This window comes from Chrysochloris asiatica, unplaced genomic scaffold (assembly GCF_000296735.1).
Source record: "Chrysochloris asiatica unplaced genomic scaffold, ChrAsi1.0 scaffold00120, whole genome shotgun sequence".
NCBI classification, from domain to species: Eukaryota; Metazoa; Chordata; class Mammalia; order Afrosoricida; family Chrysochloridae; genus Chrysochloris; species Chrysochloris asiatica.
The window spans coordinates 5,684,418-5,701,643 of record NW_006408638.1 but is presented as its reverse complement, the minus strand read 5'-3'; the positions used below and the strand labels follow the sequence as shown (position 1 = coordinate 5,701,643).

Here is a 17,226-nt window from a genome sequence, read left to right as displayed (position 1 = left end):
ACCATCAATATACCCTAATAAAAGTGAAGATGCAAGGTATGCTCCGTAGCAGTTCCCACTGTAAAGATGACAAGAGGAACACATTTGGGCAAGATTTGTGAGAAAACTGATTACCTCATGTTTTTCTGTGGTATATGTCCTGTCACTTTGCATGTTAGTAACTTTTAAATAAAACTTATTTAGAAAACATAGTGAGCAAACTCTCAATAAGCACCTTTGGTAGCCCCCAATCATATTAGCACCTTTGGACCAGAGACATGTTTTAGGCCTCGGACTTGCAAGTCAGGTGAGAACAAAAGCTTTTTCCTTATAAATACGGTAGAATATGACATTAGGCAGTATCTTTGCAAATAGAAGTTTGATGCCTGGGTGCTACCAACAAGCTGTGCTAGGTACATAAATATGAGGATGAATAAAATCAGAAAGAAGAGCAGAGACTTACCAGTTTAGAGAATCTGATTGTAATTAGCAGAGACTTACCAGTTTAGAGAATCTGATTGTAATATTGTTATAGAGGATATTTTTATTTAAGGTGGTAGTTAAAATCTTCTGTACCTAGGTAGACTCACATGAAGAGGTCTTAAGATATCTACCTGATAGGGTAATTGGGATTTGATCCAGTAGAAAACCTCAGGCTCTTCTTTCCACATGAAGGCATGCTTTTCTTTTGCTTATAACAGAGGGATGCTCTACTTGATTTATTATATTGAAAACTTAGCCTACTTCCAAAGATGAATTCTAAGAAGACCTACCCAGTCCACTTTGACATTTTACTTAGAATCAGATAATCAAAGAGTGAAGACAAAGCTTCTAATAGATTTTGTGGGAATACAAGCAGAGGGCAAAGGCTATGATCTTATGAAATTAGTAGTTTCTTGACCTTAGGATGGCCACATTTTGAGATCATCTGTCTACTTATCAAATCACCAGTGGGTTTTTTTTTTGTTGTTGTTCTGTTTTTGAATTATTCTTCAGTTCTATAAACTATTATACTAGTAAGATTCATTTCTGGATGTTTTGATGTAAATGTTCTAGCTTTCATTTAAAACAATCATTTAATATTTTTGGTCAGTTCCTACTGAAGATCTTGAACCTGTTATGTTCAGAACTAAGGCTTGGGTGACAACACAAGGTAATAATATATTGTTGTATTTGCAGCAAGTGCTTTCCCTGCTCTTTGTAAAACTCATTCCATCACCATTGTAGTTCTTCTTCTTCATAAGGCAACAGCAGCATCTTCTGTTGTCATTCCATGACTTTCCTTATTCTAAAAGTAGTGAAGATGACTCTTAACACAAGTTACCTCTTGTCTTTAAGGGTGCCATGCATGAACCCTATTCAGATCATCTTTTGGGCCTGTAATCACCTGACATTATTTTGTCATTCTGTTTTCTTTAATCAATGCCTTGTTAAAACTGAGAACAAAAACAATTCTCTCCATTGTAACAACAATGTGATGTTAGGAAGTTTCTTTGTTTAGAAGATTTAAACTTCTATTTTTTTCTTGTCATTGTTATCTATGTAATATTTGTTTATTGATTGACCCTTTTGTTAGTTGTGTTCTGTTACTTTAGTAAACTGTTAAAGAGTTTGTCTGATCATCATGACACCCATGATATTTTAGCAGTGATTCTTAACGTTTTTTATTCAATAGAGGAGCCCTATGAGTTATTCTTAATTTTATAATTAACTATTTAATTTTACATATTACTCTTTCTCCCAAGAAACTTTCCATTATAAAGGAAGACATATTGTTACCGTAAGGGTGAAAGTCTCTAATTAAAAAGTTCAAAGGACAAATTTCCTAAAATTCAAAAAAATCTAATAAGTTTTAGGAAACGTAGGAAATATGTGTTGTACTACCCACAGCTTCTGAACTACAGTGTCTGTAGTAACTGAAAGTTTTCTTTCTTCAGCTCCTAAAACACCACAATGGACTCGTCATCCACGGCTCAAACCTAAAAAGAAAACAACTCCTGAAGCACCTCTAAGCAAATCGGGTAAATGTAGATTCCTGCGTAAAGGAGAGAGTCTTTGTAGATGGTGAAGGTTCAGGATCAATACCAGTTGTAGAAGTCATAGCCCATGTGAACCCTATGTGGGTGAAGGCACAGCCATGATTTGCTACCACTCTCACTGTTGAGTTAGCAAAGGGAAACATGGTTGATGGAGACCTGTGTGGAAACTGAATTCCTAGTGCTTTCTGCATAAAGTTCTTCTCTTGATGCATTTGATTTACTTTTTATTATTTCATTCCATTCTCTCAATGATGAGATATCCTAAATAGAACCAAGCATTTTTATTTCAAGAAACAAGTAGCTGTTAAGCCCCTTCCGTCTCTCCAAAGACACATCAACACCTGTAAAGATATCACAGAAGCAGAAAGCTTGTTTGCACTTCTGAATTGGCAGGGAAGTCAGGGTCAAAATCTACCCCAGTATGAAGCAGCTAATAAATGAACTAGGCCGTGTGTTTGTGAAAATGCAAGCTAGTTTTCGAGCTGCAACAAACATCTATGTGCCTCGAGAAAAGTTTATGAAGAATTGGAACAAGGAGTTGAAAATTAGTTGAGTCTTAAAATGACTACAGGATTTGCTTCAGAAGAAGGGTGGGGATTAGCAAAATCAAAAAAGAAAGTAAAAACAGTATTGCTACTAGGTTTCTAGTTCATGCATGCATTGGATTATTCCAAACAAAAAGTATCGAAACATTTTCAATCAGTGAATGGTTGCTGACAAGTTCCCTAAGTAATACATTTGTCTTGGTCTCATTAGAGTACCTTTAAAAAAATTTTTTTTAAAAAAAGGTCTAACCACAATAATGGCTTCTGAAGGTATCTGCTCGTCAGTTAAATTCAAAGCAGAGGTCAACTCAGAAGATTACGGCAACTGGTTTTTGGTACCCCAGAGGAATAATCTTGATAGATTTTCTTGAAGGAAGGATGATCATAGGGGCTTATTAGGAAAAAGTTTAACAAAAATTAAAAGCTACATTGGTGAGAGAAAGCCCAGGGAAGTTGCACCAAAGAATTGTTTTACATCACAACAATGCACCTACTTATTCTTTAAGGGTAGCTTGGGCTGCCCTATAACAATTTCCCTGGAAACCTTGCACCATCCACCCTACAGCCCTGATCTTGCCTCTTTAGGCTTCTTATTTGCTCCCGAATCTCAAAGAACATTTCAAAGAAACACTATTTCAGTCTCTTGAAAATGCCCAAATTGCCATTTTGATGTGTTGTAAATCTAAGAGTACAGACTCCTTTGTGGATGGTTGAGAGAGATGGAGACACCACTATCAGGAGTGTGTAGAACTAGAGGGAGGATATGTCAAAAAGTAATAGCTTCACATTGTGATATTTTTGTTCAACAAAGGTTTCTTTGATGTTGTGGCAATATTGTTGACCTACCCTCATATGTAGAGGCAACCATAGGGTACAGTCTTCCTGGGGGAAAGGGGGCCTGTTTCTAAGTAGTGTTGATAGTGTTGCATTTGGAAGATTCCATAAGAAATAGCTGAAGGAAGTCTTTGAATGTGTTATTCAGAACTTTGTATCTGATCAGAGTCATTGGCAGCTGTCTTTCATATTCAAATAGGGTGGTACCTTTTTGTGACTAAACCACCAGGCACATTGACACTACTTATTTCATGCTTTGAGTGCCTTTGTTTCACCTGAGGTCTCAGCCCATTTCCAGATATGAGTTCTCAGCTAGATGAGCATTGTTCGTTTTGCTTATTCTTAGCTATGTCTCCATTCAGACTTAAAAACTATTTGTTATATTTATTTGTATTTAGACATTTTGTTTCTTAATGCTTCATAGAAAAGCCAACATTTCCAGAAAAATTAGATAAGAATATATTTGATTAAAATTTTAAACAATTTACTAAGGAAAGTCTTCTGTAACAGAATATTCTGATACAAGGACCTCACTGAGTTACATATCAGATTGTGTAGGCTATAACAGACTGTCTCATTAAATCCATGTTTACTTAGCTATATTTAACAGGAGAAAGTCTTCATATAATATTGTTTTTCAGAAAAAAACTTACATTAAAAAATTTACATTTACAAAGGGGCTTCAAAATGTTTGTGGACAAATGAAATTTAAAAAATTGAATTTTTCCATGAGCTTTTTGAAGTCTCCTTGTATTGAAATACTGGAAAGGTTTAATTTTCTGACTTTTTATAAGTATCTAAAATCCTCTTTGTTAATTTCATTGCATTTAATTAGTTCCTGCTACTGATCTTGAACCTGTTGCTCTTGGAACTGAAGCTCCAGAAACCACGGGTAATGAGAATCTGTGTCTTTCAAATAGCGCTTTTCCTAGTCATTGTCTTACTCCGCCACAATTATAGAAAAAAGATTGTCCTGTATCTTAAGGTTTCTTGTCTTCGTTTGCCATGCCATTACAATCTTTATTTTGAGGTTATGCTAGGTTCTATGTCAAGGTATCTGTTGGATTTAAGAAATCTATACGTGAACTGAAGAGCCCTAATGACACAGTTGTTAAGTGCTTGGTTAGGTCACTATGAGTTGGAATTGATTCAGTGGCAATGGGCATACTTGAAGTAATTTTAGTAAACCATACTACCAAGCAACAATGTGATCGTGTGCATTCTTTAAATAATATTGACTATTTTAAGCTGCATTTCAAAATAAGTCTTAGTGTATTCATCATTTGTACTGCTTGTTCTACATGAATTGTGGAAATACCATGTTTTTTCATTCATATTACTTTTTACTTGGTTAGGATCTATAAAGGGACTTCAATGTGTCGTGTGATTATGTTCATTGTTTAAACAGTATTAACTCTTCTAAGCTGCATTTCAAACATAAGTCTTAGTCTATCCTTCATTTGTACTGTTTGTTCCTTAACAATTGTAGAAACACCATCACTCTTTGCTCATATTATTTTTTATTAAATTAGGATCTATGAGAGGGCTTCCAAAAGTACACGGGGAAATGGACTGAGAAGATAAAACAATTTTTCCATAAACTTTTTGAAGCCCCATCATATGTGATGTATTGATAGCTGTTGTTGTTAAGTGTCATCAAGTTGTTTCTGACTCATAGCAACCTTGTATGGGGTTTCCAAGGAGTAGCTGTCAAGTTTGTACCGCTGATGTTGTGGTTCAAATTGACCTTGGGATCCAGTGCTTTATCTCACAATGCCAGTTATTTTAAGGAATGATAGTCTCTATTTTAGTAAGTTGTCAAATGAAAAGTTGTGCCCAAATCTTAAGAATTTAAATGATAAGTCACCATGATAGAATAAACTGACTGTTTCTCCTTCTAGAACATGGCTTCACAGTATTTTTTAGCTTTTATTGAGCCAAGGGACACTTTGAGATTCTAAAGAACCTAGTCAGTAAGTTATTCGTTGCTCTTTTTTTGCTTTCTAATATAAGAGCTCCTTGTTGCACCATAATTATTTAAATTGCAAACAAAATAGTCAATATCTCAATTTCAACAGAAGTTCAAGTAGGCCAGCAAATGCTTTTCCAAGTAGAATTTAAAAAGTGTATTTGGTGTGAATGTGTAAAAATCCTGTCCAGCTCAAAGTCTTTCATATTAGTAAAACTAGCATTATCAAAAAGGAGCTCTGGTAGTGTAGTGCTTACGAATCGGGCTGCCAACCTCAAGGTCAGCAGTTCGAAACTGCCAGCTGTGCCATGGGAGAACGATGAGGCTTTCTGCTCCCCTAAAGATTTACAGCCTTGGAAACCCTGTCAGGGTCGCTATGGGTTGAACCGACTCCATGGCACATAACAACAACAACAACAAGATAATCAAACATCTAGAAGAGCTTCTTGCTAACCACATAATGGTTTTAACAGAGTGTGAATGTTATATCTAGCTTATGAAATGAATAGAAACATGGCCATACCTTGGCCAAATCTGTAAAGAACAAGTCTGTTTCTCTCTCAGTTATTCAATTTTAAAATTGACTTGTGAAATTAATCTTCAAGTGAATTTTTAAAATCTCTCTGATTTATTTTATTACTTTTTGCCAGTTTTTGTTACAGCCTTTGAACCTGCCACTTTTAGTACTGAAGCTCCAGAAACAACATTAGGTAATGATATTCTGTGTTCCTCAACAATTTTTATCTCTCATTGTCAAAGCCATTTCATCATCACCATCCCGCCATCATCATAATCATATTTTTATCAGTTTCATAAGTCTTTCTTATCATTTTCTTCTGTCATTCAACTTTATTTTTCTTCCTAAGAATATTGAAAACTCTTAGTAAGTGGCCTGTGGTTTTTGAAAGAGCTATGCTTAGATCTCATGTAGAACATTGGTCAGCCATGTATTCTTGTTTAATTTGTGTCAAATACATTTTGTCTAAATAATGACACATACACACAAAAAAAATTTTAAACTGAGTTACAAACACAGTTGGCCATGCCTGTATTTTATCTAAGTAGTTCTCATGGGACAGCAAAGTACTCAACTATTAACTGAAAAGTTGGTGGTTCAAACTCACCCAGTAATTAACCTTACAGGCAGTTCTACTCTGTTACATGAGGTTATTACGAGTCGAAAATCAACTCAAAGTCACCTAACAACAAACACAGTTGTTTGCTCCTTTTCTTAATTTTATATGTGAGTCTTTCCCTCAATAATCTTTAATGATTAATATATATAGCATCAAAAATCTCCATAGTAAAATACAAGGAAGCTTCAAAAGTTCAAGGAAAAATTCCACCATTTAATTCCATTTCTCCAAACTTTTAGAAGCCCCCTCATGTATATATGCCTTAAAGCTTAGAAAACTTTAGAAGCTTGTTTCCAAAGCCACTTGCACTAGATAATCCAAAGTTTCTTCCTTTAGCTCCTAAAACATCAAAACGAACTCATCATCCACATCACATATCTCAAACCACACCAGACCCTGAAACGTCTCATACCAAACTGGGTAAATGTGTGATTCGTTTTGTTGACTTAAGGGGTGAAACCTAGCAGCCTGTCCCCATGGGGTCCCAAAGCAATGCCAGTGATAGGAAATAACAGGCATGAGGTATGATTAGCAACTCCTTCCTCTGGAGAACTGTCCAGGAGAATGTGGATGGGGTAACATTTATGTCTGATCTTTCAGTGGCTTGGTTTGTTTGGATAATGTCTCTTTTTGAAGATGATGTGTTTGCAGCAAATTGGGCATAGTCTTCTGTGGCATTGATATATCTGTAGTGAAGTATATCATCTGTTTATTACAGCTTGATTACATAAGCATGTTTTTTTCTTTAACTTCCAAGAAATGAGGAAAGCTATTTTCACATACACTGTCTAAACAGATTTTCCAAGGCAAACTCCTCCATAATAAAATTCAAACACCTTAGAAAACGTCATGCTTACTAGCGTGTGTAGAAGAGTTCAGTTTGCGACCGTCTTTTCCAATTAATTGTACCTAGCTACAGTTTGACAAAATCTTCAAAGAATAGATACTTTTTTTCCATTGATTTAAGAGTTTTAAAAGATTGTCATTTGAAACTAATATTTTGGAAGAAAAATGAAGGCTTTTCATGTATATTTAAACTTTCTTGTGTTCATGTCATTGCTTTTGCTTAGTTGCTGTGACAGACTTTGAACTCATTACTCATAGTTCTGAGACTCCAGTGACAGCATCTGGTGATGCCTTTTTGTGACCTTTATTAGAAATTTATTCTTGCTCATTAAAATGAATCATATCAGTATCTTGGCCAGATTCACTCTTGCTTACTAATGCTGCTGTTGTCATTCCATTTCATATTTTGTCTTAAAAGTAGTCAGGATTCATAATTTAAATGGTTACCTACTTTTTGTAACAAATTCTTTGTATCCACTGAAAAATAAGAGTCCTGGTGTGGCTCTGTGGGTTAACGTGCTGGACTGCATAGTCAGCTTGAACCACAAGGTTGGCGGTTCAAGCTCATGAGCTGTTTGGAGGAAACCCTATATAGGGTTATTATGGGTCAGAACCAACTAGATGGCACTTAACAACAACATCTTCCATAAAAATCCTCGTTAAAATTTGGATTAACACTGTATGATTCAGAATTAAATCTGAGGTCCAAATGATTCCCCTTCTACTTGGTATTTAGAATTCTCAAGCTATAATAATTAAGTACCATGAACTTTCAACAACTTACTTTCTATAAAATTTGTGTGATACTCTCATTACTCTCTTCCTATTTTAAGGAAAGATATGTCCCATTATATTAAATTATTCTTTAATTGCTCCCTGAAAGTGCCCAGTCGTTGTTGTGAAGTGCCATTGAATTGGTTATGACTCTTAGTGACTCTGTATAGGGTTTCTGAGGACTAGCTGGTGGGTTTGAACTGCCACCCTTGTGGTTTACAGTCCAGTGCTAATCGTACAGTGCCACACCAGGAGTTCTGTCCTAGTAAATGTAAATTACAGGGTCTTCCACTATCAATTAACTTGACTGCTCTTCTTCTTCATCCTAGTTCAGCATTGATTCTATACAATCGAATCCCTCTCTCTAATGATGCATATTAATAGTGATGTCTTTAGTTAACAAATAAATTATATGTCATTTTTTTTTCCTGAAGGACCTTTAGTACTGATAAGGAACAAATTCTATTAGTAGAGTAAAATTTTTTTCATGTAAGAAATAAACTTTTAAAAAATATAACATGTCTTAAAAAACATATAATTATGCTCACATGAAATATTTTGATGGTTTCTAAACCAACAAAGACTTTATTTAGCAACCTAACATTTTCTTTCTTTAGTTTTAAAAACATTGCCAAAAGTGCCACCACCTCCCAACCTTAAAGCCCTCCCCTTATTGAGTTTATGAGATAAATCAGGAAAATCTGTGGTTTTCCTATGCCTGTTGCCGCTGGGCCTCAGGAGTGACAAGGCTAACCTGCACTGCCCACCTCTGTGCTCCCTAAGAAGAAAGTACAAGTAGTGATTAACAACACTACAATTGCAGGGATGACCAGAGGATTCGTGGTTGGGGAAATTCTCTATGGCCAAATTTATCATGTGACCTTGCATAAAGACTTTCTCTGAACAATAATGCATTTTATTAATTTTTTCTTACTTCATTTAATTTATGTTAAAATGGTGTTGTTTGCATTGGTTTAAGTAAACAAACATTTCTTGTCTTCTGTGTCTCCAATATCATGTGAAATTTACATAAAATCCGAATTTCAATGAGTCCCAATGAGGCGCTGTAGGATAAAGTACTGCACTGCTAATAGCAAGGCTGGCAGTTCAAATCCACCAGTGTGCTCTGCAGGAGAAAGATGAGACTTTCTTCTCTCTTGAAGATTTACAGCCTCAGAAACCCTATACAAGAGTCAAAATTGACTGGATGGCAGTGAGTGAGTGAGGGTAGGGTAAGAAGCAAAGGTGGAGATCAAGTCGGGACATATTTCATCTCTTAAACAAATGCAATGCAGTTGTGAAATAAACCTGTTTCTGAGGAAGCAGTTCACATCTATTTAGAAGACAATTTGCTTATACAAGAGCAGCATGTTTAATTGAGTGGTAAAAATGTAGAGAGAAAATATTTAAATGAGTCAAGGATGAATGTGAGAGAGAGTAGTTAGACTTTGAAAAAACTTTAGAATTTGGGTTAGTGGAGGAAAGGGTTGTTGTTTCTACCATAAATTGGTTCTGACTCAGCGGTTCAAGGGTGGCTGGTGGGTTTGAATCACCAACTTTGTGATTACTAGTCCATCGCCTATCAAACAGCACCACACAGGGTAGGAACAGAAAACATAAGACATGACACCTCTAACAAGAAAGTGATCAACCAAGAAAGTAATCAACTGAAATAGAGAAGAAAAGTCTCCCACAAGATACATGACTTTTGGTTGATGGTTCTATCATGAAATAAACTGCAGGAAGCCTGTAGAAAGCCCAAGTTGAAATTCTGATGCAGATATAGCAGTCTAGAACTTAATTGTTACAAACAGGCTCTTTTCCAGAAGATTTTTTAAATCAAAGGTCAGCAAATGTTTTCCATAAAGAGTTAGATAATATTTTAGACTTTGTAGGCCATTCACTCTCTGTCTCAACTCTGCTCCAAGATAATATGTAAATAATGATACATAAATATGCCCTGAATCATTTTAGTTCATGAATGTGTCTGCATTCCAATAAAACTTTATCAATGCACAACGAAATTTAAATTTTAACAAAATATTAAACTTAATCATTTAAAAAACATAAGAACCAACCTTAGCTGGAGGATACAGAAATAGGCAGAGAAACTAGGTTTAAAGAGCCTTGGTTGCCTGTCCTCTGCTTTAAGCAGGGTACAACCTTCATGGCTCTTCATAACCACAATTTTGAAGATATATGTTTTTCACTTCATTGCTACTTTCATCTAAAACTTATTAAATTAATTACTCATACTTATTTTGACAACTCAGATCCTCTTCTTTCAGCTCCTACTGAACTGCAAACTCTTATTATGAAACCGGTGACATCACCAAGCCTAGAAATGCCACAAAGCCAACCTGGTAAATAGATTATTTTATTGGTCTGGGTACATTGAAATCTTCAGGAGACACTGTAATCCTCTAAGTCTTGTATTTCCAAGTAGAAAAAATATAAAAGGAATACACATTTGTAATAACTCTCTAAATACTATGCAATGCTCTTCCCATGATTACAGACTCATGTTAAATTGATAATCTATTTCACTAATTTTGTGCTATTCAATTGTACAAAAATACTAACCTTCAATTCCCTGAGTTTGCTTTGTACCATTTTAGAAAATAGTTGTCTTGGTTTTTTTTCTTTATCCGCATTTTTCAGTAACAGTTGCAAATTTGTGATTCCCATAGTAGTTGCTTAAATTTATCTTCCACCATCTGAAAAGAATGCTGGTTGAGATCAACCAGCAAGGGGAAAATTTCACTTTAGGAAAGGTGACAAAACCTTATTTTACACAATATGAACCTGAACAACTGCCCAGCAAACCTGAGAATAATTTTTTTATACCATTATAAGCAATGTTTCCTGACATTTCTTTTATAACCTTTCGTTCCTTTTTGTTGTTGTTGTTAAGCACAGGATTATAGTAATTTGTCATCTGTTTTGTGCATCTTTTAATTAGTTAAATGACAGTTTGTTAACCCACGATGAAATAACGAAGTATGGTTATTAATGTTGTTGTTGTTAAATGCCATCGAGTCGGTTCCGACCCATAGCGACCCCGTACAGGGTTTCCGAGGGTGTAAATCTTTACAGGAGTAGAAAGCCTCATCTTTCTCCCGCGGAGCGGCTGGTAGTTTTGAACCGCTGACCTACAATGATAGCATTGTGAGTTCAATTCAGATATTAGAACTTCCCTTAGTGTTAATAATAATATTGTTGTTATTATCATAAGGGCGAACATTGATCACTTATTATGTACAAGGGATTGCCTCACATACTTAGTGTGTATTAATTTATTCTATGTACACAACAACCCTTTCATGATCAATTGTACTATTTTGTGTTTTTTGCTAGTTTCTGATATCCTGGAATCAATTACATTTAGCCCTGAGTCACCAATGGAAACTATAGGTAAAAATGTACTCCAGTGGGATGTTAGACACATGTGCTTTTCCATCCCACTAAATAAGTCATCTTTGGGTGTCCTCGTTCTTTCCGACATCGTAGACACCCGCTATTCTGTGCTCACCCAATAGATTTTGATAGTCTTAAATATTAAGACTTGCGCATTGTGCTAGCATTCTCATTTCTGCTATGTAGGCCTCACACTTATTTAGTTTTCTCTCACTCTGAATGCAAACTTTAAATTTTTTTTTCTTTTTAATATGCATATGCACATATCTGCATATCCTGTTTTCCAGTCTCATAACATATGATTTATCCTTGTGTTTTCTAAGGACTTACTTTATACCATTTTCTCCCTCAAATCCTTATATAAAAATCTGTAAGGAAGTGACATTATCTGCTTTGCTTTGGATGGATATTACTGTAGTTGATCTGGTATGTGTGGTTTTCCCCACAGCATACTGTCATCATTTCCTGCCTTCATTTCTGCACTGCTAAATTGTAGTCATAGTCATAATCTACCTGGATGGTATTTATTCTCAAGAATGAAGCTGCTTAAGATAGCAAATTTCTATTTTCAAGTTAAATGCAGGGTTCCCATTAGGGTTTGCTGTAGCTGCCCACCACTAACCAACCATTCCGTTTCTTCTTTAGCACCAGCTGAAACACATTCTGTATATCCCACCCCCAAAGCACCACTCAGGCCAGAGGAGACAAAGACTGAAGCTGATAAAGGTTTTCATTCTTCAATTCATTTATTCAGCAAATCTTTATGTAGCATCTGCTGTGTCCTTGAAACATGAAATTGTTCAGACTGTGGTATTTGATAGTTGAGTAAATTTTGAGAGCTGTGGCTTCCAAAATTTAATTTGTCTCTCTAAATATCGGAATAGATTGCTGTTTCTTTGCTGATATCTAAAATCTGGAGCATAACAACATTTGAAATCCAGCAAACATAAATATTAGTTTGGGGATTCGTATCATAGATTTGTCTCCCCCACCCCACCCACCTTCCTGGTTCTCTCTTTTTACTGTCTAAATCCATTGTCCAATCTATAAAATTATGAAGCAAATCCTTAAGAGATTGAGACCATTGATATTCAAGAAAGAAATATTTGACTATAACTTTGCATTTTAAGATTTTAAAATGACTCTCCTTTGTTTTGATGCAGTTGTGGAATCTATTACAAATGTGTCTGAACCACCTGAGACCACACTAGGTAATGGCATGACTTCAACAGTCCAGCTCAGTGTGCTTTCTGTCCTCATTACCACCATCACCTGGGAACCACAGGTTCTCTCTCATTGTGAATTCATGTTGCAACATCATCACAGAGTTCATTTTCTTTCTAAGTGCTTCTATTCATAATCATTGTCCAAAACATCTCTTACGCATCGTTGCATCAAGACCTTGGTCTCTTTCTCTGTTGAATCTAGAGCATTTTTTTCCCCTACACATTGAACATTCTGCTTGCTCGGTACTATGTTGAGTATTTCAGATAATACTGTGTGTGTATGTGTGCAATGATCAATTTATAATTTATGACCTAGCAACATGCTTTCCATTAACACTCATTTTGTCACATTCATTTGTATGTTTTCTGTTTTTCTCCAATGTCTAATGAAATGTGATGCTTCTTGACTGGCTAATGCACATTTTGAATTACTTTTTTTCTTCTTTATGGTAAATATTGGGTATACATGGGGACTACAAAAAATTCATGCAACAATTCCACTTTCTTTCAATTCCATTTTTCAGTGAACTTTTTCAATCTTTATACTATTATTAAAGAGACAGGATACTAGGGTGGAGTGAAAATTTAAAAAGAGATGATATTCATTACTTTGAATGTATTTTGTAACTTTTATACTTGGAGTCCTGGTGTGGCACTATGGGTTAATGCGCCAGACTGCAAAGCCGTTTGAACTGCAGGGTTGGCAGTTCAAACTCACCAGCTGCTCCTTGGAAACCCTATACAGGATCACTATAGGTCAGAACCGACTTGATGGCACTTCACAACAACAACAACAACATGCTTGGAAAAGAGTCCTGGTGTGGTGCTGTAGGATAAGCACTGGATTGCTAACCACAAGGTCAGCAGTTCAAACCCACCAATTGCTCCTTAGAAACCCTATACAGGGTCGCTGTGAGTCAGAAATGACTCGATGACACTTACCAACAACAATATTTTGAAAGTATTTTGAAACCTGGCATCTATAAGCATTTTCAAACAAAATAAGTTATGAGGAAGTAGCAATGTTATTTTGCTATAGACATACAACTTGAAATCCTCACCTCCCTCCTCTTTTCCTTTCTAGTTATTGCCATCCCCTCGGTCATATGTACTCAAGGTTGTCAAGTGCTCTGTTAACCCTAGGCAGTCACTTTCCTTCAGTTTCCATAGAAATATCTCCCTTATATTGGAAATATAGAAATATTTCCAAAACTCAAACCCTTCCCAGACGAGCTTCAGACCAAACCTGGTTTAGCTATTATTTTCTGTGCCCTGTATGAGGTAAGTTAGTTGTCTCTAACCTTTTCAGGTTATTCTTTTTTGTGGCACCACAGGATAAGCACAGGACTGCTAACCACAAGGGTGGTAGTTCAAATGCACCAGCCATTACTCAGAAACCCCATACAAGGTTGCTATGAGTCAGAACTGACTCGATGCCACTTAACAACAATATAATAATTAATATTATTAAAATGTACAATTGTAAGTACTGCTATTAATGAGCCTTATCTTATTCAATGGAGTCCTGGCATGGCACTGTGAGTTACTGTGCTATACTGCAAAGTCGGTTTGAACTGCACGGTCAGTGGTTCAAGCCAACCAGCTGCTCCTTGGAAACCTTATGCAGGGTCGCTATGGGTCAGAATTGACTCAGTGGCACTTAACAACAACAACCTTATTCTATATCAAATTTTTACTTAATTACCTCATGACACATCTTTAGCTGCACTCTTATCTTTTTTATACCCCGTGGTAAGCAAATAGTACACCAGAATCTCAGCTATAAAGGAAGTGGTGGTTGTTACTGTTAAGTGCCATCAAGTTGGTTCCGACTCAGTGACCGTGTTAAGGATTTCTGAGGAGTGGCTGGTTAAGTTTGAACCTCTGGCCTTACAGTTCAAACCAACCTTATGATTGAGTGCTTATCCCACAGTGCCACACCAGAAAATCATAAGGCTGAGAGAAATTCTACACTCATAAGATTTTAGGATTTGAGGGGTTCTTTAAAACCATGTAATTTTAGGTGAAGAACATGAAGCTGTAGATACAATGATTGTTGTTGTTGCTATGTGCCGTGCAGTCTGTTCCGACTTATAGTGACCCTGTACAGGGTTTCCAAGGCTGTAAATCTTTACAGGAGCAGAAAGCCTCCTCTTTCTCCCAGGGAACAGCTGGTAGTTTCAAACTGCTGACCCTCAGGATAGCAGCCCTTTCCATAACCACTACGCTACCAGAGCTCCTTCAGATACAATGATTAGCAGGGGGAAAAGTTCTAAATCTCCGGGCTCAAGGGTCCTAAACCAGTGCAATCTCTAACATGTCTTACTCTACTCATCTCTCTACAGGCAAGAGAATTACCTGAAACCACTAACTGCCTTGTTATCTTGATTTTGTAAAAGCGAAAGCCCCTGAAGACTTCTTCAGAAACTTCTAGTGTCTAATAACTCTTATTTTCAGCAAACTTTTTTATAGGTTTCTGAAACCACTTGGCCTTGATAACCATTTTTGTTTCTTCTTTTCTCTCATTAACCCAATCACATTTACTAGTTCACTGGAATAAGTTGCTTCCACAGATATAAACTTGCTGTCTGATAATCACTTTATTTCAGCAGAAAATGCTTTTAATTTCCTTAGTTAGAGAAATAACTGGCTTTTGCAGCGAATGTCCTAGAATTTGTTTGGGATTTTTCTAGCAAAGGAGTAACTCTCTGCAGCAACATGTCCTGGGTATTCCGTTTCATTTCCCCAATACAACCAGCACAACTTGTGTTCTACTTAACAAGGTTAATTTTTTTCATTAGAACTTGATATTAAAATACACTCATTTTCTAGGTATATTTGGAATATAATATGGAAACTTTGCTTTTCACTTAGAAGACTTTGTATCTGTTTGCACTGAAAATATTACACCTTGGTATTCTGACAAAACTATGTGGGCTTTTAATAAAAATAAATTGTTGTTACAGTTAAATTTATTGTTGACCTATTTAAAAGACATTTCAAGTCGATTTTTCCAAAATTCTATCGGTGTCATTTTTCCAGCTGGATATCTTGGATGTCACTTAATACGCCGTCTTGTTCTGTTTTGTTTTGCTTTGTTTTCTTTACGATTACAGAAGAAAAAACATTTTCTGATACTGTGTGGTTCTTTGAGAGTTTTAATTACTTTAATTACAGTGTATTTGGGTCTTTGGTCACTCAACAAACATCTTCTCTCTCCTAGAGGCTTAGGTACTTTTATTTTCAAAAGACTCAAGAGCTTCCAAATCTATACTCTTTCTTTTAGTTCCCAAGCAGACTCCCCGTGCTCCTCCGAAGCCGAAAGTATCACCACGCCCAAGAGTCCCACAAATAAAACCAGGTAAATTTTAAACATACACCAGTCTTGATTTGCGGATTCCTGGTGTGGCACTGTGGGTTATGGCGCCAGGCTGCAAAGCCATTTGAAATGCAAGGCCAGTGGTTCAAGCTCACCAGCCATTCCTCGGAAACACTGTACAGGGGTCACTATGGGTGGGAATCGACCTAACAGCACTTAACACCAACAATAACATCTTGGCTTGAAAAGCCTGAGGTTGGTGGAGTTCGTGACTCATCGAATTATAACAAATTTGATTTGTAACGCTTGAAAACATATCCTATCCTGTAATGTAATAAATATTTATATCAATTTTCAGATTTTAGCAAAGAGTACATTATTGAAACAGCTTATTCCACATAGTTTTCCTAATGGTTGATATATTGGTTGGGATTGAAATGGAGGAGAATGCTTCTCCCAGATTGAGAATATTCTGATCCTCCAATCTTGTTCAGCATCCTTGTATATGGTTCCCCCTGCCAGTAGTTTAATTTAAAATTTATTCTTTATACATGGCCTGCTTTCAAACAGTGTCTAAGGTGCAGTCACCTAATATTACTGCAATAATTTAAGGAAACTAAAAGCATATACTGCTTAAATAATTATCAGATGGCAAGTTTACATCTGTGGAAGCAATTTAATTTGGTTGAGCTAGTAAATATGATTGGATTAAAGAGAGAAGAAATAAAATGGTTATCAAGAGCAAGCAGTTACACCTACTTTTAAAGATCTAAGTAAAGGAAAACATTGTTGTAGTTAGTTGTTAGTTACCATCGAGTTGGTACCAACCCCTAGCGACCTTATGCACAGCAGAACGAAATATTGCCCAATCTTGGGCCAACCTCACTACTGTTGCCAAGCTTGAGTCCACCGATTCTACAATTTGGCCATTCCATCTCATTGAGGGTCTTCCTCTTTTTCTGTTACCCTCCACCTTACCAAACATGATATCTTTTTCCAATGACTGGTCCCTTCTGACAATATGTTCAAAGTATGAGAGACGAAGTTTGGCCATCTTGGCCTCCAAGGAACACTCTGGCTGTACTTCTTCCAAAACGGATTTTATTGGTTCTTTTGGCAGCCCATGGCACTTTCAATATTCT

General features: G+C 36.2%; 1 protein-coding gene across 1 annotated transcript in view; it reads left to right on the top strand.

Annotated features, from left to right (window-relative positions):
• ABI3BP (ABI family, member 3 (NESH) binding protein) overlaps positions 1–17,226 on the top strand; it is a 317,931-nt gene that overhangs the window by 202,562 nt on the left and 98,143 nt on the right. Inside the window, exon 19 of the mRNA XM_006868650.1 lies at positions 16,052–16,126. Within this exon, the coding sequence (XP_006868712.1) occupies positions 16,052–16,126 (75 nt within the window). The remainder of the gene's footprint in view (positions 1–16,051; positions 16,127–17,226) is intronic.